The sequence below is a fragment of the Scyliorhinus torazame genome, chromosome 8 (genome assembly GCF_047496885.1).
Source record: "Scyliorhinus torazame isolate Kashiwa2021f chromosome 8, sScyTor2.1, whole genome shotgun sequence".
Classification (NCBI taxonomy): Eukaryota; Metazoa; Chordata; class Chondrichthyes; order Carcharhiniformes; family Scyliorhinidae; genus Scyliorhinus; species Scyliorhinus torazame.
Genome location: NC_092714.1, coordinates 260,466,853 through 260,491,303, shown reverse-complemented (window position 1 = coordinate 260,491,303; position 24,451 = coordinate 260,466,853). Strand labels below are relative to the sequence as shown.

The 24,451-nt window shown below is 49.9% G+C and overlaps 1 protein-coding gene across 2 annotated transcripts in view; it reads right to left on the bottom strand.

Annotated features, from left to right (window-relative positions):
- LOC140428576 (N-terminal EF-hand calcium-binding protein 1-like) overlaps positions 1 to 24,451 on the bottom strand; it is a 219,793-nt gene that overhangs the window by 55,560 nt on the left and 139,782 nt on the right. For both annotated transcript variants that reach the window (XM_072515207.1, XM_072515208.1), the window contains exons 7-8: positions 10,051 to 10,187; positions 2,261 to 2,382 (exon numbers count right to left, since the gene is read on the bottom strand). In XM_072515207.1, coding sequence (XP_072371308.1) covers positions 2,261 to 2,382; positions 10,051 to 10,187 — 259 coding nt within the window. The remainder of the gene's footprint in view (positions 1 to 2,260; positions 2,383 to 10,050; positions 10,188 to 24,451) is intronic.

The window sequence follows — 24,451 nt, the reverse complement described above, 5'->3', positions numbered from 1 at the left end:
ATCTCATTGAATGATGGAGCAGGCTCGAGGGGCTGAATGGCCTATTCCTGCTCCTATTTCTTACGTTCTTAAATTTTCTCCTCAGGCACTGTCTCAGTCCCCTTTCTTTTTTAAAATAAATTTAGAGTAGCCAATTATTTTTATTTTTCCAATTAAGGGGCAATTTAGCGGGGCCAATCCACCTAATCAGCACATCTTTGGGTTGTGGGGATGAACGCAGACACAGTGACCCAGGGCCGGGATTCCAACCCGGGTCCTCAGCCAGCCACTGCGCCACATGCTGCCCTCTCAGTCCCCTTTCTAACCTTCTTTGGCTTGGTGTCACTATTGCCTGATTCTGCTGCTGTGAAGCGCTCGGGGACATTTTACCTCATATAAAGGTGCTATCTAAAGCAAGTTGTTCTTGTGGTTTCAGGAATGGGGCTCAGGAATGTCTGCGATAATGTGGCATCGCTTGCCTCAACTGGTGTGGCAACATACATCATTGTTTAAATCTATGGCTTTCATCACTATTTAACAAACGGTTCTGTAAATAGCTCCTGGAACTGCTGCTCTGGGCACTCGTCACTGGCTAACCTGGACTGGAGTTGGATGCACGGCAACAACATCATAATTCAGCAGCATCTCCAACACCCGCGGGCTCCACCACAGGCACTACACGTTCCCCTCCAATTAAAAGACATCGATCAACCACCGTTTCCTCATCGCCACTCGGTTAAAACCTTGAACTCCCTCCCTAACAGCACTGTGGGTGTACCGTCAGCACCGTGGACCGCAGCGACTCAAGAAGGCAGCTCACCACCTCCTTCCCAAGGGCAATTGTGGGTGGGCAATAAATGCTGGCCTCGCCAACAAGGCCCATTTTGATGGGTCAAGGCGTTGCCATGGAGAATGCAGCAGGGAGCAGCTATCCCCCAAGCTTTTGTTTCAATTCAAAATTGTTTGTTTTTTATGTTGGGAGGTTGGAACATGGAACAGGCGCGATCTGTGGAACCACTCACCCCCCTGCCTGACTCAATCCCTGCCCCAGCCAGGAACTCAGGCAGTTTTCCCCTTGGAGCAATGGGAGTCAGCAGGCATATCACACCAGTCGGCAACACATCCAGTGACTGCTCCTGGTTACGGTAAGCAGAAGCCGGAAAGGAGTGACTCATGGAATCGGAGAAATGTACGGCACGGAAACCCATCATTCCCACACGGATTGACAGAGCCCCCCAGCCTAATCCCACTTTACAGCTTTGGATCTGAAGCCTCATAGGCTGCGGCACTTCAAACTCATATCCGAGTACTTTTTAAACGTGACCAAGGTTTCTGCCTCAGCCAGCGTTCCAGGCAGAGTTACAGATTCTCTCCAGCCTCTGGGTGAAAAAGCTTCCCCTTGAATCCTCCCTGAACCTCCCTACCTCTGACCCTAAATCTGTGCCTCCTGGTTTATGGACCTCTCAGGCAAGGGGAATGGGGTCTTACAATCCCCTCCATGGACAATCACACCTTTCCTCTGGTACGATGGCCAGAACTGAACACAGTACTCCAGTAGTGGCCTATTGAGTGTCTTATACAGTTCTGGCATAACCCCCCAGCTCTTTTATTCTCTACCCAAGTAATGAAGGCAATTATGCCATATGCCTCCCTGACCACCCTATCTACCAGTCCAACTACCGTTGAGGATCTGTGGGCATGCGCTCCCATGTCCCTGTTTTCCTCTACGCCGCTCAGTGTCCTACCATCTCTTGTGTATCCCCTTGCCTTGCTAGCCTTCCCCAAATGCTTCACGTCACTTGTCTCCAGATTGTGTTACTGGAGCCGGCACGGTGGCACAGTGGTTCGCACTGCAGCTGCACAGTGCCAGAGAGCCGGGTTTATTTACGGCCTTGGGTGACTGTGCGGAGTCTGCACGTTCGCCCCGTGCCTGCGTGAGTTTCCTTCGGGTGCTCCGGTTTCCTCCCACAGTCCAAAGATGTGCAGGTTAGGTGGATTGGTCATGATCAATTGCCCCCTAGTGTTCAAGGATGCGCATGTCAGGAGGGAGTACAGGGGAGTGGGCCTAGGCAGGGTGCTCTTTCAGAGGGTCAGTGCAGACTCAATGGGCTGAATGGCCTCCTTCTGCACTATGGGGATTCTATGATTTTATAGATTTCTGCAAATCAATTCACGCATATGTAAAATGAGGTGAACACTGAAGACAGTGGTGGACCAGCTTTACTGCTCAAGTTTCATTCACTGCTTTAGTCCTGGAGGATCTGGAGGAGTTGTCAAATACCTGAGTGAAGGATTCCCGAATATGGGTCACTGGGAGACAGGCAGATATTCTTCTGAGCTCTCCGACCACATCGTCTTCCTGGCCGCTGCACTGACGGGGTCTCAGGCGTTTCCTGCTCCTGCCTGTGAAAATGAGCACAGTATAGAATCATACAGCATAGAAGGGCGGCCATTCGACCACCGTGCCTGTGCTAGCTCACTGAGAGTGCTATCCAATTAGCCCCACACCACACCTGCCCTTGTCCTCCCCCCTCTCCCCCCCCCCCCCCTGCAAAATGCTCCTTATTTAAACTATTTATCCAATTCTCTCTCCTGCCGTCTCTCAGGCAGCCCATCACAGATCTCAGCAACTCGGTGCATGAATAAAAACATCTCCTTGGCTATCTTGCCAATTATCCCAAATCAGCACAGGGCTAAATCACTGGCTTTGAAAGCAGACCAAGGCAGGCCAGCAGCACGGTTCAATTCCCGTAACAGCCTCCCAGAACAGGCGCCGGAATGTGGCGACTAGGGGCTTTTCACAGTAACTTCATTTGAAGCCTACTTGTGACAATAAGCGATTTTCATTTCATTTTCATTTCATTTCATTTCAAATCCTATGTCACCTGGTTACAATCCTGCCCCACAGTGGAAAAACCTCCTCCTTATTTACCCTGTAAAAAGGCCGTCATAAATGTGAGCGTCGATTAAACAGAGACAGGGACAGGCCAATCAGCCACTTGAAACCCATTCCTCGCCCTTGATCTTTGCTCTGGAGGAGAACAACGTGACTGTGGTTCTGCAGTTTTTGAACCAAGGCTCCCAAGACACTCCGAACATAGCCCTGAAATCTCAACTCAAAAAGCACGGACCTAAATTGAAACTGCAAAGAGTGAGATCTTGCATGCAGATCTGTTTCTTGTTTTGACTGTGTCCTTAGAAGGTGCCCGGCATGCATCAGTTGTCAACAATCTCAGCCCTGAGTGAGAAGGTTCAGGGTTCAACTCCCACTGCAGAGACGTGCACACAAATCCTAGCCCGACACACCCAGTGCGGTACTGCCGGGGCGGGGGGGGGGGGGGGGGGGGGGGGGGGGGGGGGGGCGGTGGGGCACTGTCAGGGGTATCATCTATCAGATGAGGCCTTAAACCCAGGCCCTCTTTACCCTCAGGTAAACACAAGACATGCTATATTTCTTTTTAAAAAACCAGAGAAACTCTCCCCGGGGTCCTGCACATTATTATTCCCTCAGCAAACATCCCAGAAACAGATAATCCAGGCATGCATCACATTGCTGGTTGTGGGGGGCGCACATATTGACGGCTGCAATTTCTACAGGAGCAACTGCACCTCAAAAATAACTTTAATTGGATATAAAGCACTTTGGGAGACCCTTAAATTGTGAACATTGCAATACGAATTCAAGTATTTAGATAAAAATGTAGTTCAAGGGCAGCACGGTGGCGCAGTGGGTTAGCACTGCTGCCTCACGGCGCCGAGGTCCCAGGTTCGATCCCGTCTCTGGGTCACTTGTCCGTGTGGAGTTTGCACATTCTCCCCGTGTTTGCGTGGGTTTCGCCCCCACAACCCAAAGGTGTGCAGGTTAGGTAGATTGGCCACGCTAAATTGCCCCTTAATTGGATAAAATGAATTGGGTACTCTAAAATTATTTATTTTTAAATGTAGTTCATTGTATTTTCCATGTCAGCTAAACTTGTGCCTCTAATTAGCAAGCTAGGTCTGGATTTTGTCTTAATTATATATATATTTGTATTTGAAAAAGAAACATTCGTTTCAGTTCAGCAAGAGGCAATAATTAGTCTCAGAATCACATTGCTAATTTGCAGCGTAGACAGTTGTCTGAGGCTCAGAGCCGGAAGGAGGAGAAAATGACCCAGTGGTTGTTTTTTGGGGGGGATCATAGAGGTCGCAGCAGAGAAGGGGGTTAATCAGTCCATCGAGGCAGTGTTGGTGCTAGCTAGCTCCTCGGCTGAGATCAGAGTCATTCATTAAGCCACTCTGAATCCATGCCCAGGAAATGCCAAGCTCAACGACTCATAATGCCACTTTAACTTTTGTTTAAATGTGGCATCAAACTGTCAGACAATAATGCCAACCAGCCAGCAACTATGTAGCGAAACTTCTGACACAACGACATTTGTTGGTGCCAAATAATATTTTGCTTCTTGCCCCCATATAATGCCACGATAGTTTTTTTTTAGAAAATGGCTTTTAACAGGTAGGTAGCTAAGTGAGCTGACCTTTCCATGGGCTAAGTGTAAGGCTGACCTTTACTGTCAGGGGCCTAAGTTAGGAAGGTAGATTGGACAGCCTTGTGGCATGGGCAGAGTTTATGTGAGGTTTTTTTTTCTTTTTAAATTTTAGAGTACCCAATTCATTTTTTCCAATTAAGGGGCAATTTGTCATGTTCAGTCCACCTACCCTGCACCTCTTTGGGCTGTGGGGGCAAAACCCACGGAAACATGGGGAGAATGTGCAAACTCCACACGGACAGTGACCCAGAGCCGGGATCGAACCTGGGACCTCGGCGCCGCGAGAGTGCAGTGCTACCACTGCCCCGCCGTGCTACCCTTTATGTGTTTGTTTTAGTGCCCATAATCAGTCTGCTTGCATATAAGAATCCCAATAATAAATAATTTCAGCAGCAAGCTTATGTGAGTTAAAACAAATTCAAACAAGGTTATTTGTTCTATTTCTTATCCTATTTCTAACGTTCTTGTTACACAAAAATGGTGTTGAAGTAGAAGATCAGCCATTATCCCATTGAAAGACGGACTTGCCTCGAAGGGCTGAATTACCTGCTCCTGCTCCTATTTCTTATCTTCACACATTTACCTTGAAAATAACACAACTTTTCATTCACTTGTCTCTCACGCACAAAGATTTGATAAAGGTGAAGGGAAGATATTGTTACAGCTTATAATTATCTCAGTCTCTTTCGTGGCAGGCCTGTAGTTTCTTGGATAAAATTGATGCTTTTGGTTGAAATGGAGGCCTTGTAAAGCCAAGGGTTACCAGCGGTTGTAAAGTTTCTTGCAGTCAAATGTCAAGAAGGCTGGTTCTCAGGTGAAGTATAATTGAAAGAGGTTTGGCGATTTCTTCTCTCTGGTAGGATCTCCCAATTTAATTTTATTTTTAAAATTTAGAATGGCCAATTCATTTTTCCAATTAAGGGGCAATTTATCGTGGCCAATTCACCTAGCCTGCACATCTTTTAGGTTGTGGGGGCGAAACCCATGCAACACGGGGAGAATGTGCAAACTCCACACGGACAGTGACCCAGAGCCGGGATCGAACCTGGGACCTCGGCGCCGTGAGGCAGCAATGCTAACCACTGTGCCACCGTGATGCCCGGATCGCCCAATTTTAAGGGATTTGTTGTCAAATACCTTGGCTGTTTGATGATTTGCAGCTAATTTGATGGCTCTCATTGGAACTCTGTCTGCAAACAGCTTCTTGCTGATTTTAAAAACAGGCAAAAAATGGTTCCCTCATCACGTGACTTCCCCAGTTCAAAGTCTTTTTTCCAAACAAAGGGAGGTGTGGGTGTTGATTCCAATCTGGTGTTGTTGTTTATGGTTCACAATTCACCCAGTTTAGTTTGAATGAGGAATCATAATACAGTGGAAGCTTGATGGGGTCCACTCACATTCACCTCACACATATTGGGGGCGATTCTCCGCGACGTAGACATAGTTCCCGCGCCATCGTGAATGCCATCGCGTTTCACGACTGCGCGAACAGGGCCCGGGCATGACCTATTCTGGCCCCCACAGGGGGCCAGCACGGCGCTGGAGCGATTCACGCCACTCCAGCATCCTTACTCGGTGCCAACTGGGCGCCCCACCAACCCGCGCATGCGCATTTGGGGCAGCCCAATCCTACGCATGCGCATTTGGGCCGCGCCATCCTGCGCATGCGCGGGGAACATCTTACGCACGCCCGGCCCCTCACCAACATGGCGCCGGTGTTCTGGGGCGGCGCGCGGAAGGAGGTAGGTCCGGGGGGGGGGGGGTGGGGGGAGAGACCAGACCCATCGGAGGCCGCCCTATGAAGGAGCCCCTCTCCCCACCCCGCACAGGCTGCCTCCCCCAGCGTTTCCGCAGAGTTCCCGCCGGCAGTGACCAGGGGTGGACGGCGCCGGCGGGAACCTGTCGTGTCGTAGCGGCCACTCAGCCCATTCGGGCCGGAGAATCGCCGCTCGCCGGTTCTCCGAGCGGCCCGGTGCGAATCGCGCGCCGCTGGTTTCTGGGGGTGGGGGGAATCGTGTGCGGGGGTTAGGGCGGCGTGGCTCGATTCGCTTGCCGTGATTCACGCGGCGCCCAGGCGATTCACCCACCCGGCGTGGGGGGGGGGGGGGGGGAAGAATCGCGCCCATTGGGTTTCACTTTGTCCAGGGTGAAACAGAGAGACAGGCCAGCTGGGGTTCTGCAGTTTTTTTGTGTTGCTCAATCCTTAAATGTGCGAAATCCGCGAATGTCAGTGAACGCCCGTATATAATTTTTTTTAAATTCGGAGTACCCAATTCATTCTTTTTCCAATTAAGTAGCAATTTAGCGTGGCCAATCCACCAAGCCTGCACATCGTTTGAGTTGTGGGGGCGAAACCCAGGCAACCACGGGGAGAATGTGCAAACTCCACACGGACAGTGATCCAGAGCCGGGATCGAACCTGGGACCTCGGCGCCGTGAGGCAGCAGAGCTAACCCACTGCGCCACCGTGCCGCCCTCACCCATATTTAATTAGGTATTCGCTTGAGACCTAAGGCTCTGTGAAGCTCAAACACTCGTGATTTGCAGTGACCAGTTTTACAGGTATTGACTAAAAGTTCATAATTTGCTGGGACATACCATTCTCCCAGCCTGGGAATGAGACATCAGAAAAGCTTTAGACTAAATAATGCAAAAGTTTGGAGGGACACAGGTTTAAATTAATCAAGGCTAATATCCCAGCGCAGTACTGAGGGAGTACTGCCATGTTGGAGGTGGCTTCCTTAAATCGGATGTAAAATTGAGGGCCCCTTCTGTCCTCTCAGGCAAGAGGTAGAGCAGGGGAGTTCTTCCTCGTGTCCTGGTCAATATTTATCCCTCAATCAACATCACAAAAACAGATTTATCTGATCATTGTCACATTGTTATTTGCGGGAATTTGCTGCGCAAATTGGCTGCCACATTTCCTACATTACAACAGTGACTATACTTCAAAATTGGCTGTAACACGCTTTGGGACAAACAATGGACCTAAAAAACAATATCAAAAGGTCTTTGTAAAAAGCAAATTTGGATCAGCAGACCCTTCTCAATTTAATGGTGATCAAAAATGGAATAGACGTCCAGATGGAGCAAGAGAGGCAAAAACCTTGCAATAATTTAAGAAACATTTTGATGCAGCGATTGGGGCGTTGATAGTGTCTGAACTCAATGGGTGAATATCTTGTCATGTATGACAGGGCTTACTGTCGCAGTACTTATTATATCAACAGAGCTTAAAGGGGGAATTTTTTGTGCTATTAAATTTGCCTTTAAAATTAGATATTGCTAAAGAGGAGCTTTGAGCTGTTTTGACTCCTGTCTGTCAGTCTAATGCTGAGAACCAGATATTAAAGACGGGTTTGATAAGAGAGCACAGAACAGAAAAAGGACATTTCTAATCGCTGCTTGGTAGCGCAGAACTTGAGTATTGCTGAAAGAGAGACGTGTTGTCGAAGATTTTCTTCTTGCACTGATCAGGACAGATGCAAGAATGCCAAATTTCAAAGGGAGCAACAATCTATAACTGAACGAGAATAGGGTGCTGATTGGTCGGCAAGTGAACTCTTGCTGAGACATTGCTTTGGAGAATGAGGAATATGTCCGGTCATTGCACCTTTTTTTGAATGAAACAATATTGTGGGGGGACAATGGTTGGTGCGTGGAACAGTGCAGATATTCAGATTTGACTGAATAAATGTTTGCCTGTGGTGTAATCTTTTCTTTCATATACAGCTCAGACATCTGTTCCCCTGTTTTCAAGCTTGAACAGATGGTTGAGTTTTTTTTTGAGTGTTGCTCAGACACCTATGCTCCTGCTTTCAAGCTTAAGCAGATGGCTGAGCTCTTTTAAAGACATCAAAGTTTCAAAGGTTTTACTGTGTTCAGCTTTGGAAGCTTTGTTTCTAGAGCTGCACAGTGGAATCCCATTATGAATGCTTGGCCATGATCCAAAAGCCATCATTGATTTAGCTCAGCAGGGATTGTCAAGGAGATTGTGAGTTTATTTATTTTGACAGTTTCATGACCATTTAAAAGAACATATTTTTAAAGTGGTTTTTGGATGACTTTGTTTAATTGACAGTTTCATGAGCATCTCAAAAAACCTCCAAATATTATTCTGGGGTTCAAGAGATATATACGTAGTGTATACCGGGTGAGTGGGCACGCAAGGGGAAGGTGTATTGAAGGGGGTGAGTGCACATGGGTGGATTGGGTTTATGGGGCGGCGGTGAGTGTACATTGGGAGGTGACGTGGTGTGGGATTTGGATGAGTGGGCATGGGGTTGAAGTTGTTTGGGGGTGAGAGGACTTAGGATTAGGGAGTTATTGGGGTGGGCGAGTTGGCATGAGAGGGCATGGGAGTGAGGGTCTATGGGAGGGGCATGGGGCACGGAGGGGTAAGGTGAGGGGTGGTAATGGTGATGACATGGTAAAGGGAGAGGTTTTAGAGGGCCTTTCAATCAGCTCCTGGCCTGGACTAATTTGCCAGTGAATGGGGAGGCAGGCTGTCTAATCTGCCTGTCTCAGCAGCCACTCCCTTCCACTCCCTCCTCCACACTACTTTGGAAGGCAGTGGCAGCTCAGAATCCCTGTGATGAATAAAGCATGGGTGGGCACTGCCAGGTTGGATTGTGACATCGATGAATGGCCTGATCGCAATTCCTGCCTTGAAGATGGAAATCTGGGCCAAAGTGTGATCTAACCATATAAACTCAGTATCTAAATTTATGCAAGTTTAATCTCACCTCTTTTCTTTTTAATTTTATTACTCAGCTGCTTAGTGAGGTATTGTTTTGAGGGTGACTCTGCTGATCGGTCAGTGGTGCACATGGCATATGTGGGGGCACGGTGACACAGTGGTTAGCATTGCTGCCTCACAGCGCCAGGGACCCGGGTTCAATTCCGGCCCCGGGTCACTGTCTGTGCGGAGTCTGTACGTTCTCCCCGTGTCTGCGTGGGTTTCCTCCGGGTGCTCCGCTTTCCTCCCACAGTCCAAAGATGTGCAGGTTAGGTGGATTTTAATTTTTTTTAAATTTAGAGTACCCAATTCAATTTTTTCCAATTAAGGGGCAATTTAGCCTGGTCAATCCACCTACCCTGCACATCTTTGGGTTGTGGGGGCGAAACCCACGCAAACACAGGGAGAATGTGCAAACTCCACACGGACAGTGCCCCAGGGTCGGGATCGAACCTGGGACCTCGGCGCCGTGAGGCAGCAATGCAACCACTGCGCCACCGTGCTGCCCCAGGTTAGGTGGATTGGCCATGCTAAATAGCCCCTCAGTGTCCAGGGATGTACAGGTTAGGTGGGGTTATTGGAATAGGGCGGGGGAGTGGGACTATGTAGGGTGCTCTTTTGGAGGGTGGGTGCAGACGCGATGGGCCGAATGGCCTCCTTCAGCACTGTAGAGATTCTATGATTCTATGTGGGAGGAAGCTAAAAGGACAGGCTGAGCTACAATAACCAGGGAATAATGTCTTTGTGTCTGTTCGCTTCTGATGTTTTGGGTGGGAGGAATGTAAATGAGGCACGACCCACCTCTCGTGGCTGGTTTGCTCCTCGATGGCATCCATCGCGCACTCGAGAGAGCTCTGGAGCGACTGGAGCTGCTCCATGGTCTCACGGAGCAAAAAGCGGGTCACAAACTGCTCCAACGTCGAGGAGCTCTGATATTCCTGCCAAGGGAAGTAGAACCAGTCAGTCATCCAGAAAAGAACTGAGATCACAAATTAACTAGCGGATATGTGAAGGCACAAACAGGTGTCAGGGATCCGATGGCCAACTTGCTTCAAACATTCATCTCTCTTCCGAGGGTGTTTTTCCAGTGGTCTGGCCATTATTGAACTCTTGACCAGTGTTATGAAAACAGATGCTCTGATCATTATCTTACTCTTATGCACTAAACCTCGCTGTGCATAACTTGGTTGCTGTGATTCCAACATTGACTACACTTTGAAAAGTTTTTCACTGATGTTAAAATGCTTTGGGAGGATCTTGGTGTTACGAAAGGAGCAGTTCAAATGCAATTCTTTTTCTATCTTGCATCAACATCATAGAGTCCCGACAGTGCAGAAGGAGACCATTCGGCCCATCGAGTCTGCACCGATCCTCTGAAAGAGCACCTTAACCCAGGCCCACTCCCCCACCCTATTCCCGTAACCCCTCCTCATCTTTGGACACTAAGGGGCAATTTATCGTGGCCAGTCCACCTAACCTGCACATCTTTGGACTGTGGGAGGAAACCGGAGCACCCGGAGGAAACCCACGCACACACGGGGAGAACGTACAAACTCCACACAGTCACCCAAGGTTGGAATCAAACCCGTGTCCCTGGAGCTGTGAGGCAGCAGTGCTAACCACTGTGCCACCTTGTCCCTACCGTCATGTGTCTCTCTACATCATACTGTGTGTAGCGATATCATGGGTGTGTTGTAATTCACTGACTGACCACTGGGAGGCTCACTGGTATATAAGAGACTGGCTGGAGAAAGTCAAAGAGATTGACTTGTACATGATTTTATTAACTTTTCATCTGTCTCTTGTATGTAGTGATGCACGATCAATCACTACTGAAGCGAGATTGTAGTCCAATTGAGGGCTTTAATGAACAAGTAGTTACCCCAGCAGCTCCGGTACAGAATGACTGCTGTGGGTGAAACACAGACTCTTATGCTCCGTCTGCTGGGCGGAACCAGCAGGCAGGTTCCACCACTCATACTACAGTATGAGGTACATCCCACCTAGGTACCGCGATACACCTAATATAGCCTACCACATGTAGTTTACCCACATTTAATGTTAATAAATCATTTACAGCTTTAACTACAAGTGTTCTTGTAATAAATAAGGCCATCTGACAAGAACATTACACTGTGCATGGTACTATTCCCCAGTCAAACAGTAACTCTTGCTACGCTGAACACCTTTATACTACATCTTTTTCAACTAGGATCAGACCATATCATTTCCGCACTGATTCCTATCGGTCTCCAAACATGTGTGGAAAAAAGGATTTCCCAAGGGGTCACTTAAGCAAACAGTTAATGGAAGTTGCCAGGAAAGTTGAGCAATTTATTTTGCAAGGTAGCTCTACAGTGTGGGGAGTGTGCTCAGAATGTAATAACAGAGGAGCTAAGCTCTTTCAAACCTGGCAGTATGACATCCTCCAGCTGTCTTGTTTTTTTTATATAAACTATGCTATTAAACCCACAACCTGTCAGAATTATAGCTTTATTGAGTGACCCAGTGCAACCAATTTCATTCTGACAATAATGGTACAACGTCCGTCACTGAGGCTGGAAACATACAGTTTTTAAAAATTCTTTCACACAATGTAGGTGTCTCTGGCCGGGGCAGTATTTATATTGCCCATCCCTAAATGCCCTTTAGAAGGTGATGGTGAGCTGCCTTCTTCAACTGCTGCTGTCCATGTGGTGCAGGTACACCTACCAGCGACAGTGAAGGAACGGCGATATATTTCCAAGTCAGGATGGTGAGTGTTTTGGAGGGGAACTCCCAGGTGGTGGTGTTCGCAGGTATCCGCTTCCCTTGTCCTTCTAGTTGGTAGAGGTTGCAGCTTTGGAAGATGCTGTCGAAGGAGCCTTGATGTGCTGCTGCAGTGCACCTTGTAGATGGCACATACTGCTGCTACTGCGTGTCAGTGTTGGAGGGAGTGGATTTTGAAGGAGGTGGATGGGGTGCCAGTCATGTGGGCTGATTGCCCTGGATGGTGGCGAACTTCTTGAGTGTTTTTGGAGCAGCACTCACCCAGGCAAGTGGGGAGTATTTCATCACATTCCTAATTTCTCCCTTGTAGATGGTGGACAGGCTTGGGGGGAGGGGGGGGGTCAGGAGGTGAGTTATTCGCCACAGGATTCCTATCCTCTGACCTGCTTTTGTAGCCACAGTATTTATATGGCTAGTCCAGTTCAACTTCTGGTCAATGGTAACCCCCAGGATGTTGATAGTGGGGGATTCAGCAATGGTAATGCCATTGAATGTCATGGGGCGATGGTTGGATTCTCTCTTATTGAAGATGGTCATTGTCTGGCATTTGTGTGGTGTGAATGTTACTTGCCAATTACCAGCCCAAACTTGAATGTTGTCCAGGTCTTGGTGCATATGCACCCAGACTGCTTCAGTACCTGAGGCGTCACGAATGGTATATTGTGCAGTCATCAGTGAACATCCCCACTTCTGACCTTATGATGGAAGGAAGGTCACTGATGAAGCAGCTGAAGAGAGTTGGGCCTAGGACACTATCCTGAGAACTCCTGCAGCGATGTCCTGGAGCTGAGATGATTGACCTCCAACCAACGCAACCATCTTCCTTTTTGTTAGGGGAAGGTTTCCCCCCCTGATTTCCAGTGACTTCAGTTTTGCTGGGGCTCGTTGAGGCTACCATCAGTCGAAGGCAGTCACTCTCGCCCCACCCCTGGAATTCAGCAGCTTTGTCCATGTTTAAATCGAGGCTGTAATGAGGCCAGGAGCTGAGTGACCCTGGCGGAACCCAAACTGAGCGTCCGTGAGCAGGTTATTGATCACACTATCGCAAACACCTCCCAGCACTTTGCTGAGGGGGGGGGGACACATTGCCGGGTTGCTCAGCGTTGTAACTGTACTGGAACAGCTTGGCAAGGGGCGCAACTGGTTCTGGAGCACAAGTCTTCAGTACTACTGCCGGAATATTGTCAGGGCCCATGGCCTTTGCAGCATTGAGTGCTTTCAGCTGTTTCTTGGCATCACGTGGGGGGAATCGAATTGGCTGAAGACTGGCTCTATGATGCTGGAGTCCTCAGGAGGAAGCAGAGGTGGGTCATCCACTCAACACAGGGGCCTAAAGATGGGTACAAATGTCTTCCACCTTGCTTGACCATAACCCAATTCCTTGCCATCATCAGTCTGTGTCTAATACGGCACTGGCAGTTCCGTATCTAGTTCAGGACAGCACAGAGCACGTTGCCTGACTTTCCCCCTCCAACCAAGGATCGCAAGCTGAGCATTCTAGACCAATCAATATCCCCAACCCAGCTTGAGATTTGGAAAAGGGAGGAAGTCATAGGTTGGGGAGGTGGCTGTTTTCTTTTTCATAATCACGATATCAGGGTGTGTGTCGTCTGCTCGGTGACACTCCTTCTGGGTCCTTTCCATGCCTCTTCTCCCCATCTGTCTGTGGAAGCTTGCTCAGAGTCATCAGCCAGAGGTGGATAACCCTGGTCATCGATTGACCACTCTGATTTCTGGGCATGAGTCATGAGGGCTGGAATATTGTATTGCCGCCCGACGAACGGGTTTTGGGCATTGACATATCGGGTAAGATTTGACCTTGTGCTTTGGAAACTGCCGTCATGGCCAAATGAGGGTGAGAGGCCCAAACTGTGTGGCGAACAGTCACCCAGCTGTGATTTTATCCAAATTGGCCAAAGCATGGCCTGAGGGCAGGCTCGCTATCTGGTTAGGGATGGCGAGCGGCCTCTCAAAACTGACCCTCAGGAGCAGAAGAAACGCAGGCTCCCCTTGTAAGATAATTGAGGGGGGCGGTGGGGGTTGTGGAGGGGGGGGGGGTCACCCCAGGATGGAGGAATCCCCTCTTCAGCTTTTCTAACTTTAAAGGAAAAAGTGGTCTTCAACGGCCGGACCACCCATTGTGGAGCGGGAGTCTCTCCGCAGGGAGACCACCATTGTGGAGCGGGAGTCTCTCCGCAGGGAGACCACCATTGTGGAGCGGGAGTCCCTCCGCAGGGAGACCACCATTGTGGAGTGGGAGTCGCTCCGCAGGGAGACCACCATTGTGGAGCGGGAGTCCCTCCACAGGGAGGCCGAGGGCTGCAGCTGAATCGAGGAAGGCCTAGTGTGGCCTCTAAGGCATGCCTGGAGCACCTGCCTCCTGCTCTGCAGCCTTGACAGCTTTGGAAACCTGGAGGCTGACTGGACGTTTGTTAATAGGCCATTTACGTGGCCGATTAGCTACCTGCTGTATTCCTCATGCCCCGCCTCTGGAAAGATGGCCTGAGGGATGTATTGTGTTCTGTGATATGGCCGTGGTAATGATATACACAGAACATCTAGTTGTTAACTAGAAAGATGATTTATTAGCAAAAGCGTGGAAAGATAACGAACAGATTACTGTACAGACAGTGACTACCAAATGAATTCAGTGAATACTCCTGGAATTAGTCTAAATGCGACTATCCTCTTGTGCGTCCTACTACCAACTGGCGGGTATCTCCAGTCACATGAAGGGTGTCTGATGCCACCAGCTGGTTGTAGGTCACATTACTAACTATCTACAATACTGTGCACAGGCATATCGCCACGGGGGGGGGGGGGGGGGGGGGGGGGGGGGGGGGGGGGGGGGGGGTCCAACATGGAACCAGAGAACTGTCACACCGAGTGACAGTGCAAATATACAGACCAGCCCCGCCTCCGTATCCACCCACATTGGAGTATAAATATCATCCTGGAACGTCAGATGAATAGTACTCTAATACACAGATAGAGTGGAATCCTTTCCCATTCACAATCTAGAAAGGCCTTTCTTAAGGAACTTTGAGTGGCACAAGCTTCGCTGCATTAAGCTGCCCAGCCTATAGAACTGGATGGATCTCTCTTACCCTCTTAGGTTGCAGAGTGGAAGGGGATTCTCCGTTCTGGAGTCCCCCCCCCCCCCCCCCCCCTGCAGAGAATCACAGCAAGTTCATGCTGCCACTAGGAGAGCCGGGAAGGCGCGATTCCATCACTGTAAATGAGCCAACACACTGTCCACGTGCAGCCTGCCCAAGTCCCATTCCCCAGGCGTGCGATTCGCCGGGACCGGGAATCACGTTGGGAGGCTGACAAGCTGGAGGAGTCTTTAAGCGCTCCACTCACCCCAGACTCGCATTCCAGCTCACTCCAGCTGCCCCTCCGCCAGTTCCCACCCCCAGAATAATGTTGCCCCTGAGAAGGGAGAACCCATCGCACAACCAGCGGGTCACCTGGATGGACAGTGGTATGGTATCTAAAAGACAGCAGCCAGGCTTTGTCCGATAATGAGGAGCACCAGAACTCGCCTCACAGCGAGTCGTCATCATCTTCTGTCCCGCAGAAAAGACCCACTGATACTCCCTGCCCAGGGCCAACACTCCGGAGCCTCGGAGGGGGGGAGTGGGAGCTGTAGTCTTGGGACGGGGTGAACGGCTAAGGGGAAGATGGGCTGAAAGACGAAGGGGAAAGATGTGGGGGTAGGGCTATGGGTCAGAGGGGACTGAGAGCAAGGGGTGCGTGGGGGGGGGGGGGGGGAGATGGAGCTGCCGGTATTTCAGCCTCTTGTCGACAAATCGGGAGCTGATCAGGTTCTGCTTGGTTCGATGGCCCTGAAGGACTGTTGAGCCAGTTCCGGATCCTCGCCTGGCTTTTCCTGCACACAATCCTTGTCCGATGAGGCCTCCCATTCTTCCCCCTCCTCCAGCATGTCACCCTGCTGTTGGGTGATGTTGTGCAGGATGCAGTAGGCCACCACAATGCAAGCGACCTTCGGAGGGCTGTGTTGGAGGACACCACCAGAGCGGTCCAAGCAGCAGAAGTGTATCTTTAGGAGGCCGATGTACCGCTCGGTGACGCTCCTGGTTATTGAGTGAGCATCATTATAACGCCTCTCCACCTTGCGCTGGGTCATCAGCAATGACCTCAGCGGGTAACCCTTGTCACCCATGAGCCAACTCCTCACCTGAGGGAGCACCTCAAAAGTCCTGAGTGCACCAGGATGTATGCGTCGTGTACGCTGCCTGGGTACAGAGCACAGCCGTGCATGAGGTGCAGCTGGTGATCACACACCAACTGCACGTTGACAGAGTGGAGCTCATTCCTGTTAATGAAGGTTACCCCCAGGCTGGTGCTCTGAGGGTGTCATGCGTGCCATCAGTAACTCCCTGGACATGGAGCGTACCAATGAAGGCAGCAAATCCAGCAGCCCGGGCATCTGGTGGACCTGGTCCCAGTTAAAATGTACAAATGTTTCTGCCCGGACCCAGAGGGAATCCATCACATCTCGCATGCACCCCTGTGTCGGCGTTTGTGAAATCTCGCACAGGTCCCAGCTTGAGCCCTGGAACGAGCCAGAGGTATATAGAGGTTGAGGGCAACCGCATGGTCTCCTTGGTGAGATGGAGTCGATGGCAGCACACGCGATCCGGCAGCTCCTCGAGGGCCAAGGTGGAAACGTGGCCCGATGTGACAACGCCTTTGTACCACCCCCTCCGTCTGGTGGGCGGCCGGCACATCAGCCTCCCAGACTGGCCCAGGCTGTTCTACTGTGCAGGATCCTCCGTGGGCTAGGTACTCTCGCCACCATGTACTCTCCCCCTCCACCCCCACCCCCCAACCCTGACCCCTCCTAGAACATGTACTTGACATTGCAGCCCGAGCAGAGGCTGGGGACGGGCATTGCAGTCATTCAGAAAATGCTCCGTCTAAATGGTCATGATGCACGATGAATTACACCAAGACGAGAGTAGGATGTAATCGGGGCTTTATTACACTGAGATGTGTGGCCTCCTACAGCAGCTGACAAAATGGCTGCTGTACTGGGAGCACACATATTTATACTCCGCCTACTGGGCGGAGCCAGCAGGCAGGGATCTACCCACGTACCTGTAGTACAGGGGCCTCACCGTAAAGCACCTATATCAACATCCTATATATACAATATATACATCAGTGGTGACGACCTCAGGTCATGTGAGCGACGTTGCCTCCAGAGATGCAGCGCTCCCTCCACAATGGGAGAGTAGGCCCAGATTTTGTGCTCGGGGTCTCTGGAGTGAGATTTAAACCCACAATCTTCTGACTCAGAGGCAAGAATGGCCACCATCGAGACACAAAGTCACTGATCTCGTGTCAGGTTGCTGACATTCCTGTGGCGAGCTCCAATGCGATTATTTTACAGGGCGATCCAGCGCCTCAATGGGACATCTCTGGGTACCTGGAGCCAATCTAGGCCCCACGATTACTTCCACACACAGCTGTGTAGAAATACAAATGAAAACAAGCCTAGGATAACCCATTAAAAAATACCATGAGCCACTGCAAATCATCATCAACATTTTACAATTTGGTCAATCTAATTTAAATTTAACACTCTCCAACAGCTCGATCAGTAATGGCACTAAAGTGATTTCCCACACCACTGAGTTCAAATTGTATCCGATTTTGCATGATCAAAAAGACATGAATTTAAAACACTTATCATGCCCCTCGGAGTGAACTGCAGAAATATGTTCTGCTCTCCTCACTGGGTGAGGCCAACACACTAACAGACCTGCCACATCAGGTGGTCTCAGGATTCATTTCCATTTGTACACAAACAAGGTTTTTTTTTAATGCATTCCTGCTTGCTCCAGGCAGGAGAAGGTGGTGGTGGGATTTTTAATGTAGCAGCGCTTTGCATAATCTGTACGACACTAAGAGTCAGCCAATGTTCTACACTGGGAGGCCAAATGGAGGTGGGGCCGATTGTTTTAGGGAACACCTCGGCTCTGTCCACAAGCATGACCCTCAGCTTCCCGTCATTTTAGTTCGCTGCCCCAGTCTGACCCCTCTGTCCCCATCTGTTTGGACAACAGCTGGTGGTGATGATTCTGCTATCCCCTTTCCTATTCTCACATAATTTACACCCCAGTTTTTCTTTACTTCTCCCATCACTGTCATAATATGCACTCATGCACATAATGAGGTAAAGACAGGCAATGACAGACACCCAGGTTAGCCAATCAACACACAGGACAGAACACAACCAATCACCAGACAGAACACCAGAGGGGGGCTTCCTACTATAAAACACACGAGGCATCAGCACTCTGCCTCTTTCCACTGGTGACAACTGTAGTGACAGTCAGGGTGTATATATCAGTTAGCACGTGGCTCAGAGCTAGTCTGGTCCAGTTAGTTAGAGTTAGTATACTTGGAGTAGTAGAGTGTCAACCCACAGCAAGCTGTGTGCACTGTTACAGAAGTTCAATAAATCATATTGAACCAACGTCTAAGTTTGGTGTCTGCTTTCCAGTACAACTGTATCCAGTTGCAGTCCGTGGTACCCCAGGGTGAATAACATGACAATCACCATCTCCGCCTTGCACCCACCACCCTTATTGTAATTTAATGTCTCCTGTCTTTCACACTATGACAGATCTTCTCTTTTCACGGCACAGTAGCACAGTGGGTAGCACTGGTTCTTTTTATTAGGGTAGCTAAGATCCCCTCCAATTTTTTTTTTTAAATTTAGAGTAGCCAATTATTTTTCTTTTTCCAATTAAGGGGCAATTTAGCGTGGCCAATCCACCTAACCTGCACATCTTTGGGTTGTGGGGGTGAAACCCACGCAGACATGGGGAGAAAGTGCAAACTCCACATGGACAGTGACCCAGGTCCGGGATTCAAACCCAGGTCCTCAGCGCCACAGTCCCAGTGCTAACCACTGCGCCACATGCTGCCCTGTGAGTAGCACTGTTGCTTCACAGCTCCAGGGTCCCAGGCTCGATTCCTGCTTGGGTCACTGTCTGTGTGGAGTCTGCACGTTCTCCCCGTGCCTGCTTGGGTTCCTCTGGGTGCTCTGGTTTCCTCCCACAAGTCCCAAAAGACGTGCTTGTTAGGCAATTTGGACATTCTGAATTCTCCCTCAATGTACCTGAACAGGAGCCGGAGTGTGGCGACGAGGGGATTTTCACAGTAACTTCATTGCGGTGTTAATGTAAGCCTACTTGTGACAATAATGAAGATTATTATTATTCTTTCTTTCCCCCTTTCCTTCAATCCACTGGCTCCACGCTTGCTTAAAGCCTATCCCCTCCCTAACTTCTTCTAGTTCTGATTAAAGGTCATTGATCCAAAACGGACGCGATTTGGGACCGGAAATTCCCATCCAAAGTCAACGGGCCTTTTACTGGTCCGTCAAGTTATCCGATCCTCCACGACGATTCCTGCAGTGGGTGGGACCAGGAAATGTAGGCCGTTAACTATGTTTCTCTCTCTCTGGAAGGACTGTACCGTGAGGCGGGCACGAACAACTCCATTTGACTTGATGCCGGGGACCCCCGAAGCCTCTGGGGAAATCCAGCACCGGAGCAGGGAAAGGCCAAAATGGTCTTTTAGTTAAACTTAAAAGCAAGGACATGCGTGTGGAGGAAATTGGAGCTACCGAAGGACTGAATGTGGCAAAGCATCCAACGTAATCTTGGTAATTACCATGAGCATATATTAGGGCTCATGAAATGAAAATGAAATGAAAATCGCTTATTGTCACAAGTGGGCTTCAATGAAGTTACTGTGAAAAGCCCCTAGTCGCCACATTCCGGCACCTGTTCGGGGAGGCTGTTGCGGGAATTGAACCGTGCTGCTCGCCTGCCTTGGCCTGCTTTCAAAGCCAGCGATTTAGCCCTGTGCTAAACATGTACGTATTAATTACACTTCAAGTGTTTAAATGCATTAATATTCCAAACAGGTCAGGTGGAGTCGCCAGCAGACGTTCTCTGAAGGGGCCAGTTGAGTTTTATACAACATCCTTTCTGGCTCCAGACCGCACATTGCAAAATGAAAATGTCACAAGTTGCCATGAACAGATTTAAACGCACAGCCTATTGGTTACTCGGCTACTTGTCATCGCCACTACACTACTGGAGCCAGAAACAGCAGTAAGATAATGAGCAGTAATCCGTTTATTGTCACTGGGGCTGGCTGAGGGATAAATATTAGCAGGAAACCAGGGAGAACTCTCCTGCTCATCTTTGAACTGCGCTGTGGGGTCTTTTATATCTGCTGGAGAAGGCAATCTGTTCAATATCTCATCTGATTTTTTGCAGAACTCCCTCAGTATCACATTGAATACAAATGACAACTGATGGCTGGAGAGTTACTTGAACAAAAGGCTTTCACATCACCATGAGTTCAAGATCATTTTCGGCTGTTCAATTTGTCTTAATCCAGGTAAATGCAGACACTGATAGAGTAAATTCAAATGCACTCAAAGGTGTGTGGCAGAAATTCAATACACAATCAAAGGGTAAATCCAGTATCTCAAAGCTTTACTTTATTTATATTTATATCGATTGACCAAAACTATTGAATGTAGAGTGACTGAGCCAAACTGCGCACTAAACAAATAGTGCTCCTTTAATCTGTATCGGCCTATTAATTTTTCTTTAAATTTTTTTTTAGAGTATCCAATTCTTTTTTTCCAATTAAGGGACAATTTAGCGTGACCAATCCACCTACTCTGCACATCCTTGGGTTGTGGGGGCGAAACCCACGCAGACACGGGGAGAATGTGCAAACTCCACACAGACAGTGACCCAGAGTCGTGATTTGAACCTAAAACCTTTGCGCCGTGAGACAGCAGTGCTAACCACTGCGCCACCGTGCTGCCCCAGACCTACTCATTTTAAGAATTTTGATGATTCTGTAACAGTCATTTGAGAATTTATTTATTTAGAATTTGCAAATGACAGCAGCAAAACTGGACGGTAAGTCCTACCACTGCGTTCCCAGCCTGGGTTACATGTCCCACTCCTGCTCTCACTAAAATGTGTCATGAAGATGTGCTTCATGCTAAATAATTATTTTGAATCCACCAGCTGGAAATATGAATTCAACTTTTAAAAAAGCAGACTTTTAAAAAACAGAGACGCCAAAGTGACTTGAACTCACAGTCCAAGACGGCTAACTCCAATTCACATTACTCTGCATTTCACATTCCAATTCACTGGAATGAGACAATCTGGGTGTGAAACCTATCAAATACAATGACTTCAGGGGAGTGTGAAGGACATGCATCTCATGTCTCGTTAGCAAGGTATCTGTGGCAATCACCGGAAACATTCAACTGTTGGAGAGCAGTCATTAAGACTAATCGCTTTGCCAATGAGACTCTTAATTAATTGCCAATCATGAGCTAATGAAGTCACCTGTGGAAGACATGGGCAATTTATTTTTGAAATCCCCCAGCGGGGATGGGCCACCATTGGCTGCCAGGCGGATCTTCCAGTCCAGTCAGAGTCAATGGCCATTTGCATTGCTCACCACAGTGAGGAGGGGGTGGGTGCCTTTGGCAAGGCCCCAAGTTCCCACCCTAAGAGTGCCAACTACCAGACATTGGAATAGCTGGAAGAACAGGAAATATGTCTGGTACGTCTGAGGTGAATCATTTTAAACAGGAGAGCGCATCAGAGTGTTGTTATTGCAGTCAGGAGGAGGGTCAGAGTGGGTCACATTGACTCCGGGCCTACAATCAACATCGGACAGACCAACACCGTTGGGGACTGTAAATGTTTTTCAGCCAAATTGGAGCGATATTGGTCTGAGGATTGTGTAAGGCTTTGGGAGAAAATGTAGGGTGGGATTCCCCCCCCCCCCCCCCCCCACCATTCCCCCCCCCCCCCCCCACCCACCCACCCCCACAATGTGTTCTGCCGAGGTGGAGGTGGCCCATTTGCCGACAGCAGGGCCTTCTTGTCCCGCCACTGTCAATGGGGTTTCCTGTCATTTATGTCCTCTGCCGCCAAGAACCTATGGCGGGGGAGGGGATTGTCGTCAGCTGGACTGGAAGATCCCGCCGATGGGAACGCCTGGAAAATCCCATCTGCGGTGATTTTTCCTGTATTCTGTAGGATCGAAACCAAATTGAGGTAACTTGGGTTTGGGGTTCACCGGGAACCGCGGTCAAATTGCGGAAGGGTTCATTCAGCTGGGAAGTGGGGTGTCAATTTCTGCACAGTCGCAGAAGGTTTTGTGCTGGGAATTGGTTGTTGTAATTTTGTGATTTCTGTATTATGTAACTAATCGTAGTATCTGTAACAGAGATATTAGCGGGTTCAGTAAAACAGCATGTTTATGGTTGAGCTAAACCTTGTCTTTGAGCAGTTTTGTCCTTTATAAATCCGAAAATCCAAGGACTGGTTGTAAAGAGGGAATGGGAGCCCCTTACCGTGTGTGCCAAAGTTGGTGCATGTCTTATTGCTTTCCTGACGTCGGTTTGAGTATGGTAAATGTAGTACCCTCAATAACGACACGAGAGTGTGGAATGGTAAATGAAGGCTTTCATAAGCAGAGAACTAGCCAGCTACAGAGACGTGTGCTTACTGAGTGCCGCCTACAGGGCGTCACCTTATATACGGCTTCCTGGTGGCCGGAGCCGGAAGCGGAGTCCCCCAGGGTTCCAAGCCCGGTCTTAAAGGGGCATCACCTACATGGTGTTAAGGGTACAGTAACCATTCATCACATTCACCCCCTGTTTAAAAAAAACGCAAATTCCGTCAGGGGGTGATGTGGAATTACATGTCTATTCTTTTCGGCGGCCTGATCGTCCTCGTCCACCTTCTCAGCTCGGGCGGTGGTGCGGCGGACACGGACGTCTTTGGTGAGGGTACATCCGTGAGCACGGTGGTCGGAGCTTTCGTCCGGGTCGGGGTAGGGGGTCGGGGGGCAGGGGCGATAGCTGGGGGAATAGCTGGGGCTGGGGTTAGCGGCGCCGGCGGGGAGTGTGGAGGGGGTGGCACTGGGGGGGAGGGGGGGGGGGAGACACGGTCTGTGTCTACCGACGGAGTGGGGGTCCAGGGGGGGGCATCAGTGGGGAAACCAGCGGGTGCCAGATCCCGGAGGGAAACCATGTCTTGCCTGCCGTCGGGGTGCGCGACGTAGGCGTATCGGGGGTTCGCATGTAGCAGTTGGACCCTCTCGACCAGGGGGTCCGTTTTATGGCTCCTCACGTGCCTCTGGAGAAGCACAGGTTCCGGAGTCATCAGCCAAGGTGGAAGCGAGACCCCAGAGGTGGACTTCCTGGGGAAGACAAACAAGCGGTTGTGAGGGGATTCATTCGTGGCCGTGCAGAGGAGCAACCTAATGGAGTGGAGGGCATCGGGGAGGACCTCCTGCCAGCGGGTGGTTGGGAGGCTTCTTGACCGTAGGGCCAGAAGGACAGCCTTCCGAACTGTCGCGTTCTCCATCTCCACCTGCCCATTTCCCCGCGGGTTATAACTGGTCGTTCTGCTCGAGGCGATGCCCTTGCTGAGCAGATACTGACGCAGTTCATCGCTCATGAACGATGTACCCCGGACGCTGTGGATGTAAGCGAACAGGGTGAAGATGCTGTGCAGTGCCTTTATCACGGTGGCCGAGGTCATGTCGGGACAGGGAACGGCGAATGGGAAGCGGGAGAACTCGTCGATGACGGTTTGGAAGTAGATATTGCGGTTGGTGGACAGGAGGGGACCTTTGAAGTCCACACTTAGTCGCTCAAAGTCCCGAGGCCTTTACAAGGCGAGCCTTGTCTGGCTGGTAGAAGTGCGGTTTGCACTCCGCGCAGATCTGGCAAGCCCTGGTCATGGCCTTGACCTCCTTGGTTGAGTAAGGTAGGTTGCGGGACTTGATAAAGTGGGCGAGCCGGGTAACCCCCGGGTAGCAGAGGTCATTGTGCATGGCCCGCAGGTGATCCTCCTGCGCGTTGGCGCACATGCCGCTGGACAGGGCATCTGGGGGCTCGTTGAGCTCCCCTGGACGATAGTTAATATCGTACGCGTAGGTGGAGAGTTCAATCCTCCACCTCAAGATTTTATCGTTTTTTATTTTGCCCCGTTGTGTGTTATCGAACATATAGGCGACCGACCGTTGGTCGGTGACGAGGGTAAACCTCCTACCGGCGAGGTAGTGCCTCCATTGCCGCACAGCCTCCACAATGGCTTGTACCTCCTTTTCGACTGCAGAGTGCCGAATCTCAGAGGCGGTGAGGGTCCGGAAGAAGAATGCTATTGGCCTGCCTGCCTGGTTGAGGGTAGCAGCCAGGGCGATGTCTGACGCATCGCCCTCTACCTGGAAAGTGATGGTTTTGTCCACCGCGTGCATGGCGGCCTTGATGATGTCGGCCTTGATGCGGCTGAAGGCCGACCGGGCCTCAGCCGTCAGGGGAAATGTTGTG